Source organism: Tursiops truncatus, chromosome 4, assembly GCF_011762595.2.
Source record: "Tursiops truncatus isolate mTurTru1 chromosome 4, mTurTru1.mat.Y, whole genome shotgun sequence".
Taxonomy (NCBI): domain Eukaryota; kingdom Metazoa; phylum Chordata; class Mammalia; order Artiodactyla; family Delphinidae; genus Tursiops; species Tursiops truncatus.
In genome coordinates, this window is record NC_047037.1 from 36,461,838 (window position 1) to 36,484,316 (window position 22,479).

The window sequence follows — 22,479 nt, forward strand, 5'->3', positions numbered from 1 at the left end:
GTTGTGGTCAGAAAAGATGCTTGATACGATTTCAATTTTCTTAAATTTACTGAGGCTTGTTTTGTGAACCAAGATGTGATCTGCCTTGGAAAATGTTCGACGTGCACTTGAGAAGAAAGTATTTTCTGTTGCTTTCAGATGGAATGTCCTATACGTATTAATTGTCTGGTCTAATGTGTCATTTAAATCTTGGGTTTCCTTATTTATTTTCTGTCTGGATGATCTGTCCATTGGTGTAGGTGGGGTGTTAAAGTCCCCCACCATTATTGTGTTACTGTTAATTTCCCTTTTTATGGCTTTTAGCACTTGGCTTATGTATTGAGGTGCTCCTGTCTTGGGTGCATAAATATTTACAATTGTTATATCTTCTTGGATTGATCCCTTGATCATTATGTAGTGTCCCTCCTTGTCTCTTGAAATAGTCTTTATTTTAAAGTCTATTTTGTCTGATACGAGAATTGTTACTCCAGCTTTCTTTTGATTTCCATTTGCATGGAATATCTTTTTCCATCCCCTCACTTGCAGTCTGTATGTGTCCCTAGGTCTGAAGTGGGTCTCTTATAGACAGCATATATATGGGTCTTGTTTTTGTATCCATTCAGCCAGTTTCTCTCTTTTGGTTGGAGCACTTAATCCATTTGCCTTTAAGGTAATTATTGATATGTATGTTCCTATTATCATTTTCTTAATTGTTTTGGGGTATTTTTTGTAGGTCTTTTTCTTCTCTTGTGTTTCCTGCCTAGCAAAGTTCCTTTAGCATTTGTTGTAATGCTGGTTTGGTGGTGCTGAATTCTCTTAGCTTTTGCTTCTCTGTAAAGCTTTTGATTTCTCCTTCGAATCTGAATGAGATCCTTGCTGGGTAGAGTAATCTTGGTTGTAGGTTTTTCCCTTTCATCACTTTAAATATGTCCTGCTACTCCCTTCTGGCCATCAGAGTCCAAAGACCTACCTGGAGGTATTGGAGGGCCTCCTGGGGAGGTGGGGATTGGCTCTGGGCACTGTGGGACCAGCTCAGACAATGCCCTGCCCCAACTCCCACGTGTACTTGTCCCCAAAGTCCACTGCTGCTAAGGCTAGACCAGTTTCAATTGTGGGAACACTCATTGTCTGTTCAGGTATTCCTCAGATGCAGGATTTACCAAGCCGATCTCAGGGATTTAATCTGCAGCTTGTGCACCTTCACGGAAAGATTTCCACTCCTTTTTCTTAGTCTCCCTGCCCCTGGGGCTCAGCTTTGGCTTTGGCCCCATCGCTGCATGTGCATCACTCTCAGGCATCTGTTCCCTGCCCAGGTGACAGGGAGAGAAAGCAGTGGCTGATTAGGGCACACTTACTCCTTCCACCTAGGGAGGGGTACAGCAGCCACACCTGGGGTGTGTGCAAGTTGCCTGTGGTGGCAGGGACCAGCAGGCAGTTGCAACAGACTGTGGCATGCTCGGTCTGGTGGGAGTCCCTCCCAGTGCGCATGGAGGCAAGAGCTGGTGTGGGGGGGGCAGTGGCATCCCCATCCCCTGCACACCTCTCAACAATGGTGCCTCATTTCCTCGGCAGATCACGCTTCCTCTAGGGGCATTCCCAGCCATGGAGCCCCTCGCTCCCATCCCCTCTGTTGAATTCACACAGCCAACAGCATTCGTCTCCCCAGATCCTCTCCTTAACCCCTCACTTTAGTACTCAGCCCCCACCAGCATTGGCAGATTTCCATCTCATGCAGGGGCACTCAGGACCCCAGAGCCTATGTGGGCGGAGGAGGCCTTGGCTTGAGGGACAGGCGAACTACTCAGATGGGAGCCCTTTCCAGTTACCATGGAGGCCGAAGAAGCTGGCGGGTAGGGAAAGGAGTTGTAATAGCGGCCCCGCCCCTTGGGCACCACTCAACAATGATGCCTTGCTTCTATGGTGTCCTGGGCTTTTTTCCACAAACTTTCCCGGTTGTGCAGTCCCTTATTCCTGTCGCTTCAGGCTATCTTTATACAGCCAACAGCTGTCCCCTACCTGTGTCTGGGCTCCAAACGCCACTTTCCAGCACCCAGCCCCCCTCAGCAACAGGCGACTCACGACTCAGGCTGGGATGCGCAGAGCTGCAGCGCAGACTATGCACGCAGTTCTTGCTTTGTCCTGCCTTCCACAGGCCGTCCGCTGCATTCTCCTTTGATCTCCTGAAGGTCTCCTTCCGTCCCAGCTGATTTCCCCACCGTGAGGGATTTTCTGAGTGCGGGGACCTCCCCTCACCCTCAGCTTCCCACCAGGGTTGCTGGTCCCTTTTTTGATTCCTCTTTTCTTTTTTTTCTTCTTTCTTTTGTCCTACCGAGTTGTGAGGGGATTTTTCTTGTCCTTTTAGGTGTCTGAAGTCTTCCCCTAATGTTCAGCAGGTGCTCTGTGAGAAGTGTTCCATTTATGGATGTATTCTTGATATACTTCTGAGGGGTGACAAATTCTGCATCCTCCTATTCTGCCATCTTGCCTCCTCCCTCCATTTACAATTATCACAAGAGATTGGCTGTATTCCTCGTGTTTTATTAAGGAATGTTTAATACAAATTTCATTTAACCCCACAATGTACTATATAAGGTTGAAATCCTTCTAATATTTCTGGACTTTTTTCCCTATTTATCAACCTTAGATGTACTTACACGTAATGAGACTGTCTAGGTGATTTTTTTAATTCTACTTTATTTAATTTTTTATTTTTCTAAATTTTTATTGAAGTATAACATATATAAGAGAAAAATGCACAAATAATACATGTATGACTAAACTAAATTTCACAAAGTGAATTTCCCATGTAATCAGCATCCGGATCATGAAACTGAAGATACATCCCCCTAGAAGCGCTCTTGTACTTATCTTACTGTCACCCACCCAAAGGAAATTACTATCTTGAATTATAACACCATAGATTAATTTTGCCTATTTTTGAACTTTATGTGAATGGAATCATATGGTGTGTATTCTCTTGTCTGGTTTACTTCACTTAGCCTTATGTTTGCAAGAAGCATTCATCTTGCTATGGGTAGCTGCTGTTCGTTCACTCTTATTGCTGTTCAGTTTTCAATGGTATGAATATACCACAATGGATTTATCTATTCTACTGTGGGTGAGCATTTGGCTGTTTCCAATTTGGGGCTATTAAAATCAGTGCTGCCATGAACATTTGTGTGCATGTCTTTGGTACATACTTGAGTACATTTTTCTGTTGGGTATGTACCAGGTGTGGAAATTCTGGGTCATGGCATTGTGCATATGGCCAGGCTTAGTAGATCCTACTATTTATTCAACGTAGCTATGTTAATTTACATTCCCAGTAGGAGTGTTTGAAAACTCTTGTTGATCTGTAAATTACAACTTGCTTTTCTTTTTTCTTCTTAAGTCTTAGTATTCTTTCCATGTCAGGACATAGAGACCTACTTCATTCTTTTTTTTTTTTAATATAGATATATATATATGGTATTCCATAGGAATATAGGTTACTTAATGTTTCTCTAATATTGACCGTGAAGGTGTTTTCTTTTATTTTTGCTATATAAAAATGCATAACTTCCAAAATTTAAAGTATACCTACCTTTTTACACCATAGTTTATAACAGATACATTTGACATGTACAAATTATTCATTAAATATGTACAAGTGATTTATTTAACTTTTTACTTTGAAATAATTTTAGATTTATAGAAAGTTGCAAAAATAGTATGGAGAGTTCCCATATACACAGCTTCCCCTAATGCTAACAACTTTCATAACTATGGTACAATTATAAAAACTAAGAAACTAACATTGGTATACTACTATTAACTAACCTACAGACTTTATTTGATTTTATCCGTTTTTTCACTGACATGTTTTTTTTTCCCCACTCCAGGATTCAATCTGGGATCACTGATTGCATTTAGACCTCATATCTTTTTAGTCTCCTTTGATCTGTGACAGTTCCTGAGTCTTTCTTTGTCTTTCATGACTCGAGGTTTTTGAAGAGAACTGGTCAGTTATTTTGTAGAATCCCCTCAATTTGGGTTTGTCTGATGTTTACGCATAATTTAATAGAGATTGTTCATTTTTGGCAAGAATACCACAGAAGTGATATGCCCTTCTCAGTGTATCATGTCAGAGTGTATGTGATGTCAATATGTCTTAATACAGATCATGTTAAATGTTGATCACTTGGCTAAGGTGATGTATGCCAGGTTCCTCCACTGTAAAATTATTATTTTTCCCTTTACAATTAATAAATATCTTGGGGTAGAAACTTTGAGAATATTCAAATATTCTGTTTCTCCTCAAACTTTCACCTACTTTTAGCATAGATTTTGCTTGCAACAGTTATTACTGTGCTCTTCTAACAATTTTTTTTTTTCTCATTCCTTCTATGTTTATTAACTGGAATTTCTCTGTAAGGAACAGCTGTTCCTTCTCTCCCATTTGTTTAACTATTCAGTTATTTGTTAATGTCAGTATGGACTCATTCACTTTTATTTTGTGGGTTATAATCCAGTACTACAGTTATTTATTTTGTTGCTCAGTTGTTCCAGTTTAGCCATTAGGAGCTCTTTGAGGTGGTACCTGTGCCCTTTCAACATGCCTCTGTCTTCCTTTGAACTCTTCCTTACTTTCTGGCATCATAAAATGTTCTAGGCTCATCTTAAATTTTTCCTGCCCCACCCCTGGAATCAACCAGTTCTCTAAGATCTTCTGATATCTTTTACTGGAGAATAGTATTTAGAAACCAAGATATTGGCTTTGGGTGTGCTCATTGCTACTGGGGTTGCCTTGCTTCTGAACATTCATTGTTTTTTGTCATTTATGCTTTTCTCCTGGATTATGACATTCAGAGTACACATTCATTGTTTTTTTTAAAGTAAATATTTAAAGCTATAAATTTTCTTCTAAATACTTTGATAAATAGTGCTTCCATTATCATTTATTTCTAAATAGTTTATAACTCGACTTCTATTTCCTCTTTGGCCCAAGGTTTATCAGATGTATGTTGAAGTTTCCATGTATGTGGTTTTTGACTACCGTTTGTTGTCGATTTTCATGTGATTTTATTGTGGACAATGAATGTGGGTGTAATTTTTTTTCTTTTTATGAATATATTAAAATGTCAGTTGTGGCTGATTACGTGGTCAATTTTTGTGGTTATACCATGTGTTTGGAAGAAATGATTATTAGATATAAGTTCCGATTATGGCCATACATTAAGCTTGTTAATTATGTTATTCAGATCCTCAATATCTTTACCTATTTTTCATGTCATTGTGACCATTTCTGTGAGAAATGTGTTAATACCTTTTATTATGATTATTAATTTGTTCTTATTGGATTTTTAACAGATTTTTCCTTTATATAATTTGAGGCTATGTTTTGGGTATACAAAGGCTTATAATTCGTATTTTTCGTGGTAAATTAGGCTTTTTATCAAAATAAAAGTGTTGTTCCATTTAGTGTCTTGCTAGTTATTAACATTAATATATATCTTTTATCGTTTTAAAGCATCTGTCCGGTATATATTTTCTTAACCTTTTTTCTACGTTCCTCTGTTAAATTATTTTTTTAAGGTGTGACTCCTGAAAACAAATTCAGCTGATTTTTTTCCTCTTAGTATGCTTAGGGAAATACTTTCAGGGTACAAAGTGGGAATGGAAATAGTACGATTCATGAAAAATATTTTAAAGGTGCATTTAGGCTTTTCAGAACTTCTTCCCAGTATACCTTCCCAAAGGCTGATAATTACCCTTCCCTGACTCGGTCAGATGACATAGGTACTATCAAAACAGCTAGTTCCTCACCTGATTTCCCCACAGTGAAGCCCATCATTTAACAACTACTGTACACACATACACACACACACACACACACACACACACACACACACACACACACACACACAAGCTTACAGAGAGCATTTCAGTGCCTCATTCATTCTTTTTTTTTAAATATCTTTATTGAGGTTAATTGCTTTATAACAAAGTGAATCAGTTATACATATACGTATGTTCCCATATCTCTTCCCTCTTGCGTCTCCCTCCCTCCCACCCTCCCTATCCCACCCCTCCAGGCAGTCACAAAGCACCAAGCCGATATCCCTGTGCCATGCGGCTGCTTCCCACTAGCTATCTACCTTACGTTTGTTAGTGTATATATGTCCATGCCTCTCTCTCGCCCTGTCACAGCTCACCCTTCCCCCTCCCCATATCCTCAAGTCCGTTCTCCAGTAGGTCTGTGTCTTTATTCCTGTCTTACCCCTAGGTTCTTCATGACATTTTTTTCTTAAATTCCATATATATGTGTTAGCATATGGTATTTGTCTTTCTCTTTCTGACTTACTTCACTCTGTATGACAGACTCTAGGTCTATCCACCTCATTACAAATAGCTCAATTTCGTTTCTTTTTATGGCTGAGTAATATTCCATTGTATATATGTGCCACATCTTCTTTATCCATTCATCCGATGATGGGCACTTAGGTTGTTTCCATCTCTGGGCTATTGTAAATAGAGCTGCAATGAACATTGTGGTACATGACTCTTTTTGAATTATGGTTTTCTCAGGGTATATGCCCAGTAGTGGGATTGCTGGGTCATATGGTAGTTCTATTTGTAGTTTTTTAAGGAAACTCCATACTGTTCTCCACAGTGGCTGTATCAATTTACATTCCCACCAGCAGTGCAAGAGGGTTCCCTTTTCTCCACACTCTCTCCAGCATTTATTGTTTCTAGATTTTTTGATGATGGCCATTCTGACTGGTGTGAGATGATATCTCATTGTAGTTTTGATTTGCATTTCTCTAATGATTAATGAAGTTGAGCATTCTTTCATGGGTTTGTTGGCAGTCTATATATCTTCTTTGGAGAAATGTCTATTTAGGTCTTCTGCCCATTTTTGGATTGGGTTTTTTGTTTTTTTGTTATTGAGCTGCATGAGCTGCTTGTAAATTTTGGAGATTAATCCTTTGTCGGTTGCTTCATTTGCAAATATTTTCTCCCATTCTGAGGGTTGTCTTTTGGTCTTGTTTATGGTTTCCTTTGCTGTGCAAAAGCTTTGAAGTTTCATTAGGTCCCATTTTTTTATCTTTGTTTTTATTTCCATTTCTCTCATTCATTCTTTTTTTTTTTTTTTTTTTTTTTTTTGCCGGTTGTGGGCCTCTCACTGTTGTGGCCTCTCCTGTTGTGGAGCACAGGCTCCGGACGCACAGGCTCAGTGGGCATGGCTCACGGGCCCAGCTGCACTGCGGCATGTGGGATCTTCCCGGACCGGGGCATGAACCCGTGTCCCCTGCATTGGCAGGCGGATTCCCAACCACTGCGCCACCAGGGAAGCCCCATTCATTTTTCTAAAGAGAACATAGTATAATAAATACCCATTAACACGGATTCAAAAATAACCAAGATTTTGTTATATGTGTTTCATCTGTTCCTATTCTTGTTTGCTGAAGTAATTCAAGGCAGATCCAAGACTCCATACTGTTTTCATCCCTGTTTACTTCAGTTTGTTTTTTTTAAAAAAATAAATGTATTTATTTATTTTTGGCTGCATTGGGTCTTTGTTGCTGCTCATGGGCTTTCTCTAGTTGTCAGAATGGGGGCTACTCTTCATTGTGGTGCGCGGGCTTCTCATTGTGGTGTCTTCTCTTTGTTGCGGAGCACAGGCTCTAGGCGCGTAGACTTCAGTACTGGTGGCTCGCAGGCTCAGTAGTTGTGGTTCGCAGGCTCTTGAGCACAGGCTCAGTAGTTGTGGCACACAGGCTTAGTTGCTCCATGGCATGTGGGATCTTCCCAGACCAGGACTTGAACCCACGTCCCCTACATTGGCAGGTGGATTCTTAATCACTGCGCCACCAGGGAAGTCCCTACTTCAGTTTGACGTGCCATTTTCTTATATAACAACAGTATTATTAGCCCCAAATTAGTAACAGTTCCTCAGTATTATCTAATTCCTAGTCCATAATCAAATTTCCTCACTTCTTAAAAAAGAAGTATAATTTTTTACAGTTTATTTGTTTGAATCTGATTCTGTACAAGGTCTATGTATCCCATTTGACTGTCACTTTTCTTCTCTTTTATCTTGAAAATTCTCTCCCCCCTTTTCTCCCTTTGTCATCATTAACTTGTAGAAACTGGACCAAATATCATTTTAAGTGCCTCAATCTTAAATATGAATAGACAATAAAGGATCTCCAGACTTTTGAGAGATGCCTCAAATGTGAAAGACAGAAAGTAAAGAGAGAAAAAAACAAACCCAAAGGAAACAGAAGCAATGCAGTGAGCTGAAGAAAACTTTAAAAACACATTATAATTGATAACCTCAAAAAAATAAACAGAATAAATGGTATCAATGAAACAAAAACCAGGTACAGTAAAAAGAGGACCTTTTGGAGAATAAGAATTCTTGGTAATTAAAATATGATAGCAGAAATTAAAAATTTCATAGGCAGGATGGAAGATAATGAAAGTAGAACAAAATGTCAAAAGTGGTAAGATGGCAAAGAAAGGGTAAGAAAATTAGATCTCTCTGGGAAGCACCACATTCAAAAAAATAGAAAGATACTCCAGAAATAAAATAGAGAAAATGGAGGGGAAGGAATCTTTCTCCTTTTCCTAGGGAAAAATTCCTGGAATTCAAAGACATCCATTTCCAAAGGAAGTATTCACCATGCGCCCAGTACAGAGAATGACAAAAGACTAACATGAAGATATATTGTGATCAAATTTAAGAATACAAAGTGAAAAGAGAAACTTTTAAACCTTCTGAACTGGGGTGGAGACAGGGTGGGGAGCACCTACCATGTATCACACAAAGCAGTAGGAATTAGAATGTCATTGGACTTCTCAGAAGCAACATTAAGAGTTAGGAAACAGCAGAACAAAGCCCTAATTTTCTGATGAAGATTACTTTCCTCATCTATGATTCTACATCCAGCCAAACTGTTCAGTCTGAGATCAAATAAAGATATTTTCAGATTATCAAGGTCTCAGATTTACCTCTTGTGCACAAAAAGCTCTTGGAGGATTTACTCCACCAAAAGGAGTAAACCAAGGAGGAGGAAGACTTTAGAACCAGGATACAGGAGATCTGACATGAAAGCAAGCTGAAATAATAAGGAAGGGAAGTCCCAGAATGACAGTTGTATAGTCAAACCAGAGCATAATGAGACTAGAGCAGGGGAGTGGAGAGCTCTAGGAAGGCTGCCTCTGGAAAAGAAATGATATGGAAGGATTATTTGCTGTGCTGAAGGTATCGAGAGCGGAGGATTACACCTCTGTAAGATTCAGAAGTGATAGGCACACAAAAAACTAAGAAGGAAGAAAAGGAGATGTTTTTTAATCCAGGGGCAACAAAAAGTTGTACAAAAAAAGAAATGTGATCATGGCATAACATGTCGCCCATAGTGAAGAATAATATCAACACTGGATAAAAAGAGTGATTTAACTATATTGGGAGGATGAGGGGAGGAAGGCTGTGTGTGTGTGCATGTGTGTGCATGTGTGTGTGTGTATCTGTATAGGTGTGTAGATATGTATAGGAGGGTTAATTCTTATTGCAATTGTGTTAGAGACTGCAAGGTACTTATCCCAGCGTACATTCTTCTTTCTTCCTTAGAAATAGAACTATGGATATATCTGGGGGGTAATCTTTCCAGTTAAAATAACTACATTTCTCAGCTTAACTTGCAGCTAGGTACAGCCAGGTGTCTAGGTTCAGCAGAAGTATACTGTGGTACTTCCAGGAAATATCCTTGAAAGGGACAGAGGAGTCTTCTACTGCTGATGGTCTGGAATGGGAAAGTGATAGTTGGCATTTCTGCCATTATCATAGACCATGAGAATAATGGACACACACCAAAGATAGTAGACCATAGAGCTGGAAGGATCCTGGGGCCCTGATGACACTCTAAAGCTATCATATCAGCATTGGACTGGCTAACAATACATTTGTTTTATGTAAGATAATATATTGATACCTTTGTATATTTAAGTCATCATATTCAGGTCTCAGTTATATTAAGTAGCAGAACCAGATTTAACTGATTTATTCACTAGACAATATCTAAAATGAAATTTAAGAAATAACAGTATAAGCATGTTATTTAATAATACAGAGTTAAATACTAGAAGAAAAAAAGTTGAAAGTTATTTTGGGCAGTGAGAATTGGGGTAAAATCAAATGATTACTATTTTTTCTTATAACTCTTTTAGAAATATTTGACATTTTAAGTTATGTACATGTATTACTTTGATAAAAGTTAAATTATTTGTCCAGGTACATTTTAATTAGTATTACAAGTAAAAATACACGTTCATTGCAAAAATTCAAACAATACAAAAGATATAAAGTTATGCTTCCCTTCAATATTTGTTGCCTATTCCTTGCCTGAGAATTCCACTCTCCTCCCCAGGAAAAATGGCTATTTGGTATGTGTCTCTCTATACTTTCTCTGTACATTCATTTAGCATATAAGAGAAGCATAGGTTTTTTTTCTTTTCTTTTTTTTTAACATCTTTATTGGAGTATAGTTGCTTAACAGTGTTGTGTTAGTTTCTGCTGTATAACAAAGTGAATCAGCTATATGTATACATATATCCCTATATCCCCTCCCTCTTGCATCTCCTTCCCACCCTCCCTATCCCACCCCTCTAGGTGGTCACAAAGCACCCAGCTGATCTCCCTGTGTTGTGTAGCTGCTTCCCACTAGCTATCTGTTTTACATTTCGTAATGTATATATGTCAGTGTTACTCTCTCACTTTGTCCCAACTTACCCTTCCCCCTCCCCGTGTCCTCAAGTCCATTCTGTATGTCTGCGTCTTTATTACTGTCCTGCCCCTAGGTTCATCAGAACCATTTTTTTTTAAGATTTCATATATATGTGTTAGCATATGGTATTTGTTTTTCTCTTTCTGACTTACTTCACTCTGTATGACAGACTCTAGGTCCATCCAACTCAGTACAAATAACTCAATTTCATTTCTTTTTATGGCTGAGTAATATTCCATTGTATATATGTGCCACATCTTTATCCATTCATCTGTAGATGGACACTTAGGTTGCTTCCATGTCCTGGCTATTGTAAATAGTGCTGCAGTGAACACTGTGGTAGATGTCTCTTTTTCACTTTATGGTTTTCTCAGGGTATATGCCCAGTGGTGGTATTGCTGGGTCGTATGGTAGCTCTGTTTTTAGTTTTTTAAGGAAACGCCATACTGTTCTCCATAGTGGCTGTATCAATTTACATTCCCACCAACAGTGCAAGAGGGTTCCCTTTTCTCCTCACCCTCTCCAGCATTTATTGTTTCTAGATTTTTTGATGATGGCCATCCTGACTGGTGTGAGGATGGCCTCATTGTGATTTTGATTTGCATTTCTCTAATGATTAGTGATGTTGAGCATCCTTTCATGGGCTTGTTGGCAATCTGTATATCTTCTTTGGAGAAATGTCTATTTAGATCTTCTGCCCATTTTTGGATTGGGTTGTTTGATTTTTGATACTGAGCTGCATGAGCTGCTTGTATATTTTGGAGATTAATCCTTTGCAAATATTTTCTCCCATTCTGAAGGGTAGTCTTTTCCTCTTCTTTATGGTTTCCTTTGCTGTGCAAAAGCTGTGAAGTTTCATTAGGTCCCATTTGTTTATTTTTGTTTTTATTTCCATTTCTCTAAGAGGTGGGTCAGAAAAGATCTTGCTGTAATTTATGTCATAGAGTGTTCTGCCTATGTTTTCCTCTAAGAGTTTTATAGTGTCTGGCCTTACATTTAGGACTTTAATACATTTTGAGTTTATTTTTTGTGTATGGTGTTAGGAAGTGTTCTAATTTCATTCTTTTTCTTGTAGCTGTCCAGTTTTCCCAGTGCCACTTATTGAAGAGGTTGTCTTTTCTCTGTTGTATATTCTTGCCTCTTTTATCAAAGATAAGGTGACCATAGGTGTGTGGGTTTATATCTGGACTTTCTATCCTGTTCCATTGATCTATATTTCTGTTTTTGTGCTAGTATCATACTGTCTTGATTACTGTAGCTTTGTAGTATAGTCTGAAGTCAGGGAGCCTGATTCCTCCAGCTCCATTTTTCTTTCTCAAGTTTCCTTTGGCTATTCAGGGTGTTTTGTGTTTCCATACAAATTGTGAAATTTTTTGTTCTAGTTCTGTGAAAACTGCCATCAGTAGTTTGATAGGGATTGCATAGAATCTGTAGATTGCTTGGGTAGTATAGTCATTTTCACAATGTTGATTTTCCAATCCAAGAACATGGTATATTTCACTATCTGTTTTTATCTTCTTTAATTTCTTTCATCAGTGTATTATAGTTTTCTGCATACAGGTCTTTTGTTTCCTTAGGTAGGTTTATTCCTAGGTATTTTGTTCTTTTTGTTGCAATGGTAAATGGGAGTGTTTCCTTAATTTCACATTTTTCATCAGTGGTGTATAGGAATGCAAGAGATTTCTGTGCATTAATTTCATATCCTGCTAATTTACCAAATTCATTTATTAGCTCTAGTAATTTTCTGGTAGCATCTTTAGTATTCTCTATGTATAGTGTCATGTCATCTGCAAACAGTGACAGCTTTACTTTTTCTTTTCTGATTTGGATTCCTTTTATTTCTTTTTATTCTCTGATTGCTGTGGCTAAAACTTCCAAAACTATGTTGAATAACAGTGGTGAGAGTAGGCAGCCTTGTCTTGTTCCTGATCTTAGAGGAAATGGTTTCAGTTTTTCACCATTGAGAATGATGTTGGCTGTGGGTTTGTCATATATGGCCTTTGTTATGTTGAGGTAAGTTCCCTCTGTGACTACTTTCTGGAGAGTTTCATCATAAATGGGTGTTGAATTTTGTTGAAAGCTTTTTCTGCATCTATTGAGATGATCATATGGTTTTTATCCTTCAATTTGTTAATATGGTGTATCACATTGATTGATTTGTGTGTATTGAAGAATCCTTGCATTCCTGAGATAAACCCCACTTTATCATGGTGTATGATGCTTTTAACGTGCTGTTGGATTTTATTTTCTAGTATTTTGTTGAGGATTTTTGCATCTATGTTCATCAGTGATATTGGCCTGTAGTTTTCTTTTTTTGTGACATCTTTGTCTGGTTTTGGTATCAGGGTGATGGTGGCCTCGTAGAATGAATTTGGAAGTGTTCCACCCTCTGCTATATCTTGTAAGAGTTTGAGAAGGATAGGTGTTAGCTGTTCTCTAAATGTTTGAGAGAATTCACCTGTGAAGCCATCTGATCCTGGGCTTTTGTCTATTGGAAGAATTTTAATCACAGTTTCAATTGCATTACTTGTGATTAGTTGTTCATGTTTTGTATTTCTTCCTGGTTTCGTCTTGGAAGGTTGTGCTTTTCTAAGAATTTGTCCATTTCTTCCAGGTTGTCCATTTTATTGGCATATAGTTGCTTGTAGTAATCTCTCATGATCTTTTGTATTTCTTCAGTGTCATTTGTTACTTCTCCTTTTTCATTTCTAATTCAGTTGATTTGAGTCTTCTCTCCTTTTTTCTTGATGAGTCTGGCTAATGGTTTATCAGTTTTGTTTATCTTCTCAAAGAACCAACTTTTAGTTTTATTGATCTTTGCTCTTGTTTTTTTCATTTCTTTTTCGTTTATTTCTGCCTGATCTTTATGATTTCTTTCCTTCTGCTAACTTTGGGGTTTTTTTTGTTTTTCTTTCTCTAACTGCTTTATGTGTAAGGTTAGGTTATTTGAGATGTTTCTTGTTTCTTGAGGTAGGATTGTATTGCTATAAACTTCCCTCTTAGAACTGCTTTTGCTGCATCCCATAGGTTTTGGCTCATTGTGTTTTCATGGTCATTTGTTTCTAGGTATTTTTTGATTTCTTCAGTGATCTCTTGGTTATTTAGTAGCGTATCGTTTAGCTTCCAAGTGTTTGTATTTTTTACAGTTTTTTTCCTGTCTCATAGCATTGTGGTTGGAAAAGGTACTTGATACAATTTGAAGTTTCTTAAACTTACTGAGGCTTGATTTGTGACCCACAACATGATCTATCCTGGAGAATGTTCCATGAGCATTTGAGAAGAAAGTGTATTTTGTTGTTTTTGGATGGAATGTCCCATAAATATCAATTAAGTCCATCTTGTCTAATGTGTTATTTAAAGCTTGGGTTTCCTTATTTATTTTCATTTTGGATTATTTGTCCATTGGGTAAAGTGGGGTTTTAAAGTCCCCTACTATTACTGTGTTACTGTTGATTTCCCCTTTTATGGTTGTGAGCATTTGCCATATATGTTGAGGTGCTCCTATGTTGGGTGCATAAATATTTACAATTGTTATATCTTCTTCTTGGTTCGATCCCTTGATCATTATGTAGTGTCCTTCTTTGTATCTTGTAATTTTATTTTAAAGTCTATTTTGCCTTATATGAGACTTGCTACCCCAGCTTTCTTTTGATTTCCATTTGCATGGAATATCTTTTTCCATCCCCTCACTTTCAGTCTGTATGTGTCCCTAGGTCTGAAGTGGGTCTCTTGTAGACAGCATATATATGGGTCTTGTTTTTGTATCCATTCAGCCAGTCTGTGTCTCTTCATTGGAGCATTTAATCCATTTGTATTTAAGGTAATTATCGATATGTATGTTCCTATTACCATTTTCATAATTGTTTTGGGTTTGTTTTTGTAAGTCTTTTCCTTCTCTTGTGTTTCCTGCCTAGCAAAGTTCATTTAGCATTTGTTGTAAAGCTGATTTGGTGGTGCTGAATTCTCTTAACTTCTCGTTGTCTGTATAGGTTTTAATTTATCTGTTGAATCTGAATGATATCCTTGCTGGCTAGAGTAATCTTGGTTGTAGGTTTTTCCCTTTCATCACTTTAAATATGTCTAGCACTCCCTTCTGGCTTGCAGAGTTTCTGCTGAAAGATCAGCTCTTAACCTTATGCGGATTCCCTTGTATTTTATTTGTTGCTTTTCCCTTGCTACTTTTAATGTTTCTCCTTTGTGTTTAATTTTTGATAGCTTGATTAATATGTGTCTTGGCGTGTTTCTCCTTGAATTTATTCTGTGTGGGACTCTCTTTGCTTCCTGGACTTGATTGACTCTTTCCTTTCCCATATTAGGGAAATTTTCAACTATAATCTCTTCAAATATTTTATCAGATCCAGGTCTTCTTCTGGGACCCCTATAATTTGAATGTTGGCATGTTTAATGTTGTCCCAGAGGTCTCTGAGACTGCCCTCAATTCTTTTCATTCTTTATTCTTTATTCTGCTCTTCGGTGATTATTTCCACTATTTTGTCTTCCAGGTCACTTATGCGTTCTTCTGCCTCAGTTATTCTGCTATTGATTCCCTCTAAAGAATTTTTAATTTCGTTTGTTGTGGTGTTCATCATTGTTGTTTGCTTTTTATTTCTTCTAAGTCCTTGTTAAACGTTTCTTGTATTTTTTCCATTCTATTTCCAAGATCTTGGATCATCTTTACTATCATTACTCTGAATTCTTTTTCAGGTAGACTGCCCATTTCCTTTTCATTTGTTACTCCTTCATCTGCTGCATATTTCTCTGTCTTCTCATTTTGCTTAACTTACTGTGTTTGGGATCTCCTTTTCACAGGCTGCAAGTTCATAGCTCCCGTTGTTTTTGGTGTCTGCCCCTAGTGGGTGAGGTTGGTTCAGTGGCTTGTGTAGGCTTCTTGGTGGCAGGGCCTGGTGCCTGTGTTCTGGTGGGTGGGGCTGGATCTTGTCTTTCTGGTGGGCAGGCTGTGTCTGGTTTTGTGTTTTGGGGTGTCTGTGAACTTAGTGTGAGTTTAGGCAGCCTCTCTGCTGATGGGTGGGGCTGTGTTCCTGTCTTGCTAGTTGTTTGGCATGGGGCATCCAGCACTTGAGCTTGCAGGCCGTTGGGTGGAGCTGGGTCTTAGCGTTGAGAAGGAGATCTCTGGGAGAGCTCTCGCCAGTTGGTATTATGTGGAGCTGGGGCGTCTCTCTGGTAGTGCAATGTCCTGGACTTGGCTCTCCCACCTTGGAGGCTCAGGCTTCACACCCATCTGGAGCACCAAGACCCTGTCAGCCACATGGCTCAGAAGAAAAGGATCCAAAAAAAGGGAAGAAAATAATAATAATAAAATTTTAAAAAGTTATAAAATAAAGAAATAATAAAAAAAGAGAGCAACCAAACCAATAAACAAATGCATCAACGATAGCAAGCACTAAAAACTAAACTAAGATAAACATAAAAATCAGAAACAATTCAGTTGCAGACAGCAAACCCCTAGTCTACAGTTGCTCTCAAAGTCCACTGCCTCAATTTTGGGAATATTCATTGTCTATTCAGGGATTCCACAGATGCAGGTTCATCTAGTTGATTGTGGGAGTGTAATCCGCTGCTCCTGAGGCTGCTGGGAGAGATTTCCCTTTCTCTTCTTTGTTCACACAGCTCCTGGGGTTCAGCTTTGGTTTTGGCCCCACCTCTGTGTGTAGGTCGCCCTCAGGCGTCTGTTCCCCACCCAGACAGGAGAGGGTTAAAGCAGCGGCTGATTAGGGCTCTTTTGCTGTCTCAGGCCAGGGAGAGGGAGGTGGATGGTAGTCATAATTGGAATGCGACGGGAGCATGCAGCGGCAGAGGCCAGCGTGACATTACAACAGCCTGAGGTGCTCTGTGTGTTCTCCCGGGGAAGTTGTCCCTGGATCTGGGGACAGTGGCAGTGGTGTGCTGCACAGGCTCCTGTGGGGTTGTGGGGCGGGTATGGGTAGTGACCTGTGTTTGCACATAGGATTCTTGGTGGCAGCGGCAGCAGCGTTAGCATTTCATGCCTGTCTCTGTGGTCTGAGCTGCTAGCCACAGCTCATACCCATCTCTGGAGCTTGCTTAGGTGGTGCTCTGTCTCCTGTGGGCACACATGGAAGGAATCCCCTCTCCTCACACACCCCGAAACAATGGTCTCTTGCCTCTTCGGCAGGTCCAGACTTTTTCCCTGACTCCCTCCCAGCTAGTTTTAGCACGCCAGCCCTCTTCAGGCTGTCTTCACGCAGCCAACCCCAGTCTTCTCCCTGGGATCTGACCTCCGAAGCCCAAGCCTCAGCTCCCAGCCCCCACCTGCCCCAGCGGGTGAGCAGAAAATTGTCTCAGGCTGGTGAATGCTGGTCAGCACTGATCCTGTGTGCAGGAATCTCTCCGCTTTGCCCTCTGCACCCCTGTTGCTGCGCTCTCCTCCATGGCTCCAAAGCTTTCCCCCCATCCACCTCCCTCTCTACCAGTGAAGGGGCTTCCAAGTGTGTGGAAACTTTTCCTCTTTTACAGCTCCCTCCCAGAGGTGCAGGTCCTGTCCCTATTCTTTTGTCTCTGTTTTTTCTGTTTTCTTTTGCCCTACCTAGGTACATGGGGATTTTCTTGCCTTTTGGGAAGTCTGAGGTCTTCTGCCAGCATTCAGTAGGTGTTCTGTAAGAGTTGATCCACATGTAGATGTATTTTTGATGTAATTGTGGGGAGGAAGGTGATCTCCACGTCTTATTTCTCCACCATCTTGACGGTCCCCCCCCCCCATAGTTTTCTTTTATTTTTATTAAAAATGGATTTAAAATTTAAAAAAATATATTTTGGAGTATAGTTGATTTACTATGTTGTGTTAGTTTCAGGTGTACAGCAAAGTGAATCAGTTATACATATACATATATCCACTATTTTTTTAGATTTTTTTCCCATAGCCCATTACAGAGTACTGAGTAGAGCTCCCTGTGCTGTACAGTAGGTTCTTATTAATTATCTATTTATATGTAGTAGTGTGTATATGTCAATCCCAATCTCCCAGTGTATCCCACCCCTTCCTTATCTGCTGGTAACCATAAGTTTGTTTTCTGTTGATACATCTGTGACTCTACTTCTGTTTTGTAACTATGTTCATTTGTCCCCTTTTTTTAGATTCCACATATAAGCAGTATCATATGATATTTGTCTTTGCTGTGTCTGACTTACTTCACTCAGTATGACAGTCTCTAGGTCCACCCATGTTGCTGCAAATGGCATTATTTTGTTTTTTTTATGGCTGAGTAATATTCCATTGTATATATGTACCACATCTTCTTTATCCATACCTCTGTTGATGGACATTTAGTTTGCTTCCATGTCCTGGCTATTGTAAATAGTGCTGCAATGAAAAAAGTGGATTTAAATTTTGATAAAGTACTCATGAGGAAATATTTAGGCTTATAACAGTTGTTATTTGTTTATATTTTTAGAATTCGAGATGCAAGCATGCAGTTAAAAAGTCACCAAAATGATTTTCAGAGAGTACAGAAAGAATTGAGTCAGTTGCAACATGAGTTAAAAATTAAACAAAGACAACCACAAATCTTCAGGTAAGACTATCTTTAAAGAATTGAATATTATAGTATTGAAAATATACACTCATTTAATACTAACTTTATAAACATTCAAACACCTTTTAGTAATGTAGTTTCTATATTTATATAGTTTAATATTATAGTGTTGTTGAAAAAAATGGAAACACTTCACTTTTTTTTAAACTATTATCTCAACTAAATAGTTTTGCCAATAACATTTAAATTAGGCAAACACCTTGTTCTGATTTTGCAGTGACATTTAGAATGAAAGAACAGTAACTAATTCATTTTCCTCTTGGCCAGTATTTCTTGGTATACTTGATCTCCTGACCGACAGTCCAGTGACATGAAAAGAATAGAATGGGGAAACTTTCTAACTGGATAGTAATAGACCTCCTAAATTTAGAAATTTCCAATATAAATGGTGTTAAATCTGCTTTTATATAATCTTTGAAGGCTTTATAATAACTAAAGGTAAAGCCCAATGTTCTAAAGAAAATAGGAAGTACTTTTTAAAAAATGGAATTGAATATATTGAGAATATCAGAAAGAATGATTAATTTTTAAATTGAGTAACTTTTAGTTCTTAGAAAAGGGAAATAAGTTAAATGAACATTATAAATAGACACAGGTTCAGGATGACTAAAAAAAATATGCCGGGTAAATACTTTTAATGTTCTTATTTTTTCCAGTCTACTTATTATTATTGGGAATATTGTTCTGTTAAAAAAGTTATGTGGGCTAATAATTTTTTTATGCAATATCTGGTGATAACCTGTTATCCATCTAACCTTTCATTAATGCCTTGCACATAACTGATGCTAAATAAATAATTTTTGAATTAATGAATGAGTCTACTCACAAAACAGATGACAATTTTTGTCATCAGAAATCTTCTCTGTCCTTTCCTAGAAATCTGGTATTGAACCAGCAGGATATCACCCCGGTGACCCCAACTCTCCATTTTAGTCAGGACCATCAGTATTCAGTCTTGGCCCCAACAATAGCTTTGGCTCAGGTCCACTCGGGAAATCCCATTTGTTTTATCCAGAGATGCCATTATGGATGGCAGGATTGACTAAATTTTAAAGGCTAGACTAGGACTAGATTAGACAATTAATGCTGCTTCAGGATATTATGGACTGATAAAGTCAGTCTTTATTATTCACATTTTACATGTAATTTGTAGTATTTTAAATTCTTGAAGAAGCTTATACATATTTAAATGTTATTTTTATTCTGTGTTGTAATTTTGTCATCATTTTGCATTATACTTTTACTGCTTATTTTTTAAAATGTTTTCAAAAGATCTGTGGTTTTTGTTTACTTTTAGATAAAAGATCACAAATTGGGAGTTTCGGATCTGATTTATATAAAAAAGTAACACTAGAAATTTTAGAAGTAACCATTTAACTAGACGGTATAAATAAAAGTTTGTGACAGATGAATAAAAATAATTACATGTTTTATTAATACTCTCACTAGTAGGTACATTGCATGGGAGAAGGCAGTCTGGTGAAAATAAAATCAAACCAAAAGTTGTAGAGTTCAGTGATTTTGTTGCATTACTAAAAGCTCATTTTAAACTAGTTTACTGATTATTTAAAAAAAATATCTACCAGAACGTAAAACTTCGAGTTTGCTGTGGATAAAGAAAAGGAGCTTATAATCTTATCTCTTAAAGTGGTAAAGAAAAGAAGCTTGAGCTTTAGCTACTCAGATGTAATCATCTTTATTTACGGAGTCCAAAAGGAACTTTCAAGAGATCAATGCACTATGTCTTTGAGTCACTTTGCTCTTTTTAAATTATTCTCTCATTTGTTTAATTGCAATAGGGCTTAATCACCTAGCCTCCAGCAAAGTGTTCTTCATGCTTTGTATTTTCCCTGACCTCTGTAAGGAGTAGCTGTGGCATGCCTCAGTTGGCTCAGCACAACTGCTATTCAGAATAAAGTGTCTTTTGAGAATGGAAATTAACTTTTGAAAGCCTGTAAAATAGATACTAAAAAACAATATGGAATATAGGTATACTTCACTTTATGTAAAGTTGTGTATAACTCCAATATTCCAAATCAATCCATATTTGAAATATTTTGGTAGTGCTTACTTTTATAGGATTCTTATTGTAAATCTTTCATAAATTGTTTGAAATATACTTATCCTTTAATTTTTCTTGTTTGTAAATCCAGACTCTGTCATCTCTGAAATTAAGCCAACTCCCCAAATCTCTCACTTTCACACCAACTCGTCAGCCACATTAAGGCTTCTAGTTTTGTTTTGTTTTGTTTTTCTGATTTTCCCAACCATTTCCTGGCCTTACTTTGTTTTCTAGCCTTGATCCCATAATCAGCTCATGTCTTTTTTAAACAGCTGTATTGAGATATAAGTTACATACTACAAAATTCACCCCTTTTAAGTAGACAATGTAATGATTTTTAGTAAACTTACTGAGTTGTGCAACCATTACCACATGTAATATTAGAACATTTGAGTCATCCTTAGAAGAACCTCATGCCATTTGCAATCTCTGTCTTCACCGCCAATCCTAGGCAATTGCTTATCTTCTTTCTGTTTCTATAGATATTTCTCTGGACAATTCAAATATATGGAATCCTATAGTATGTGGTCTTTTATATCTGACATCTTTCAATAATGTTTTTGATGTTTATCCATGTTGTATCATGCATCAGTACTTTGTTCCTTTTTATTGCTAAATAGTGTTTCATTGTCTGAACATACCACATTTTATTTATGCATTTATTAGTTGAAGGACATTTGGATTGTTTCCGCTTGTTGGCACCTATGAATAATGCTGCTATAAACATTCACATGTAAGTCTTTGTGTGGATGTATGTTTCATTTCTTTTGAGTAGATACTTAAGTGTAGAATTACTGAATCATATGGTAAATTGATATTTAACCTTTAAGAAACTGCAAAACTATTTTGCAAAGTGGCTGCACTATTTTACATTCCTACCAGGAATGAGGATTCTTCTTTCACTGTGTTCTTGACAACATTTCTTATTGTTTGTCTTTTTTTTATAGTAGCCATTCGAGAGGCTGCGAAATGGTACCTCATTGTGCTTTGATTTGTGTTTCCCAAATGACTAATGGTGTTGAACATCTTTTCGTGTGCTTATTAACTATTTTTATGGTTATTTGGTGAAATATCTATTAAAATATTTTTTCTATTTTCCATTGGTTTGTTTTCTTGTTATCAGATTATAAGAGTTCTTTGTATGTTCTGGGTACAAGTCTTTTATTTGAAATATGATTTGCAAATATTTTCTCCCAGTCTGTGGCAAGTCTTTTCATTTTTTTAATTGTGTCTTTTCGAAGAACAAAAGTTATTATTTTTAGTGAAATACAGTTTAATCAATGTTTTCTTTTAGGGATTGTGCTTCTGGTAATGTATCTAAGAACTCTGTCTAACCAAAGGTCACAAAGATTTTTTCCAGTAGTTTCTTCTAAAGGTTTTATAGTTTTAGCTCTTACCTTTAGGTCTGTGATCCATTTTAACTCTTGTGAATGATGTAAAGTAAGGATCTAAATTCATCTTTTTTTTTCATGTGAATATTCAATTATTCTAGCACTGTTTGTTAAAAAGACTATTCTTTCCCTATTGAGTTGCCTTGGTCCCTTTACCTAAAATCAATTCACCATGAATGGAAGGAATTATTTCTGGACTCTCTATTCTATTTTATTCATCTATTGATGTATATCTATTCTTAATGTCAGTACCACACTCTCTTGAATATTATAATTTTTAGTGAATTTTGAGATCAAGAAATGTAAGCCCTTCAAATTTCTTTGTTTTCAAGATTGTTTTGGCTATTCTGGGAACCTTGTATTTCCATATAAATTTTAGGATCATCTTGTCAATTTCTGAAAAATAGCCTACTGGGATTTTGATAGGTATAGCATTAAATCTATAGATCAATTTGGGGAGAATTGCCATTTTTAAAATGTTGTATTTTTCAATCCAAGAATCCATATATCTCTCCACTGAGATCTTTAGTTCCCTCAGAAATGTTTTGTTTTTAGTATACAAGTCTTGCACTCCTTTTATTTAGTTTATTTCTAAATATTTTATTCTTTTTGATGTTATGACAAGTGGGATTTTTTTCTTAACTTTATTTTTGGGATTCATCATTGCTAGTAAACAGATTGGTTTTTGCACATGGTTTATGTATCCTGTG

General features: G+C 37.4%; 1 protein-coding gene across 16 annotated transcripts in view; it reads left to right on the plus strand.

Moving 5' to 3' along the window:
• LEKR1 (leucine, glutamate and lysine rich 1) overlaps nucleotides 1-22,479 on the plus strand; it is a 279,091-nt gene that overhangs the window by 110,012 nt on the left and 146,600 nt on the right. For all 16 annotated transcript variants that reach the window (XM_073803834.1, XM_073803835.1, XM_073803827.1 and 13 more), the window contains one exon: nucleotides 18,176-18,295. In XM_073803834.1, the coding sequence (XP_073659935.1) occupies nucleotides 18,176-18,295 (120 nt within the window). The remainder of the gene's footprint in view (nucleotides 1-18,175; nucleotides 18,296-22,479) is intronic.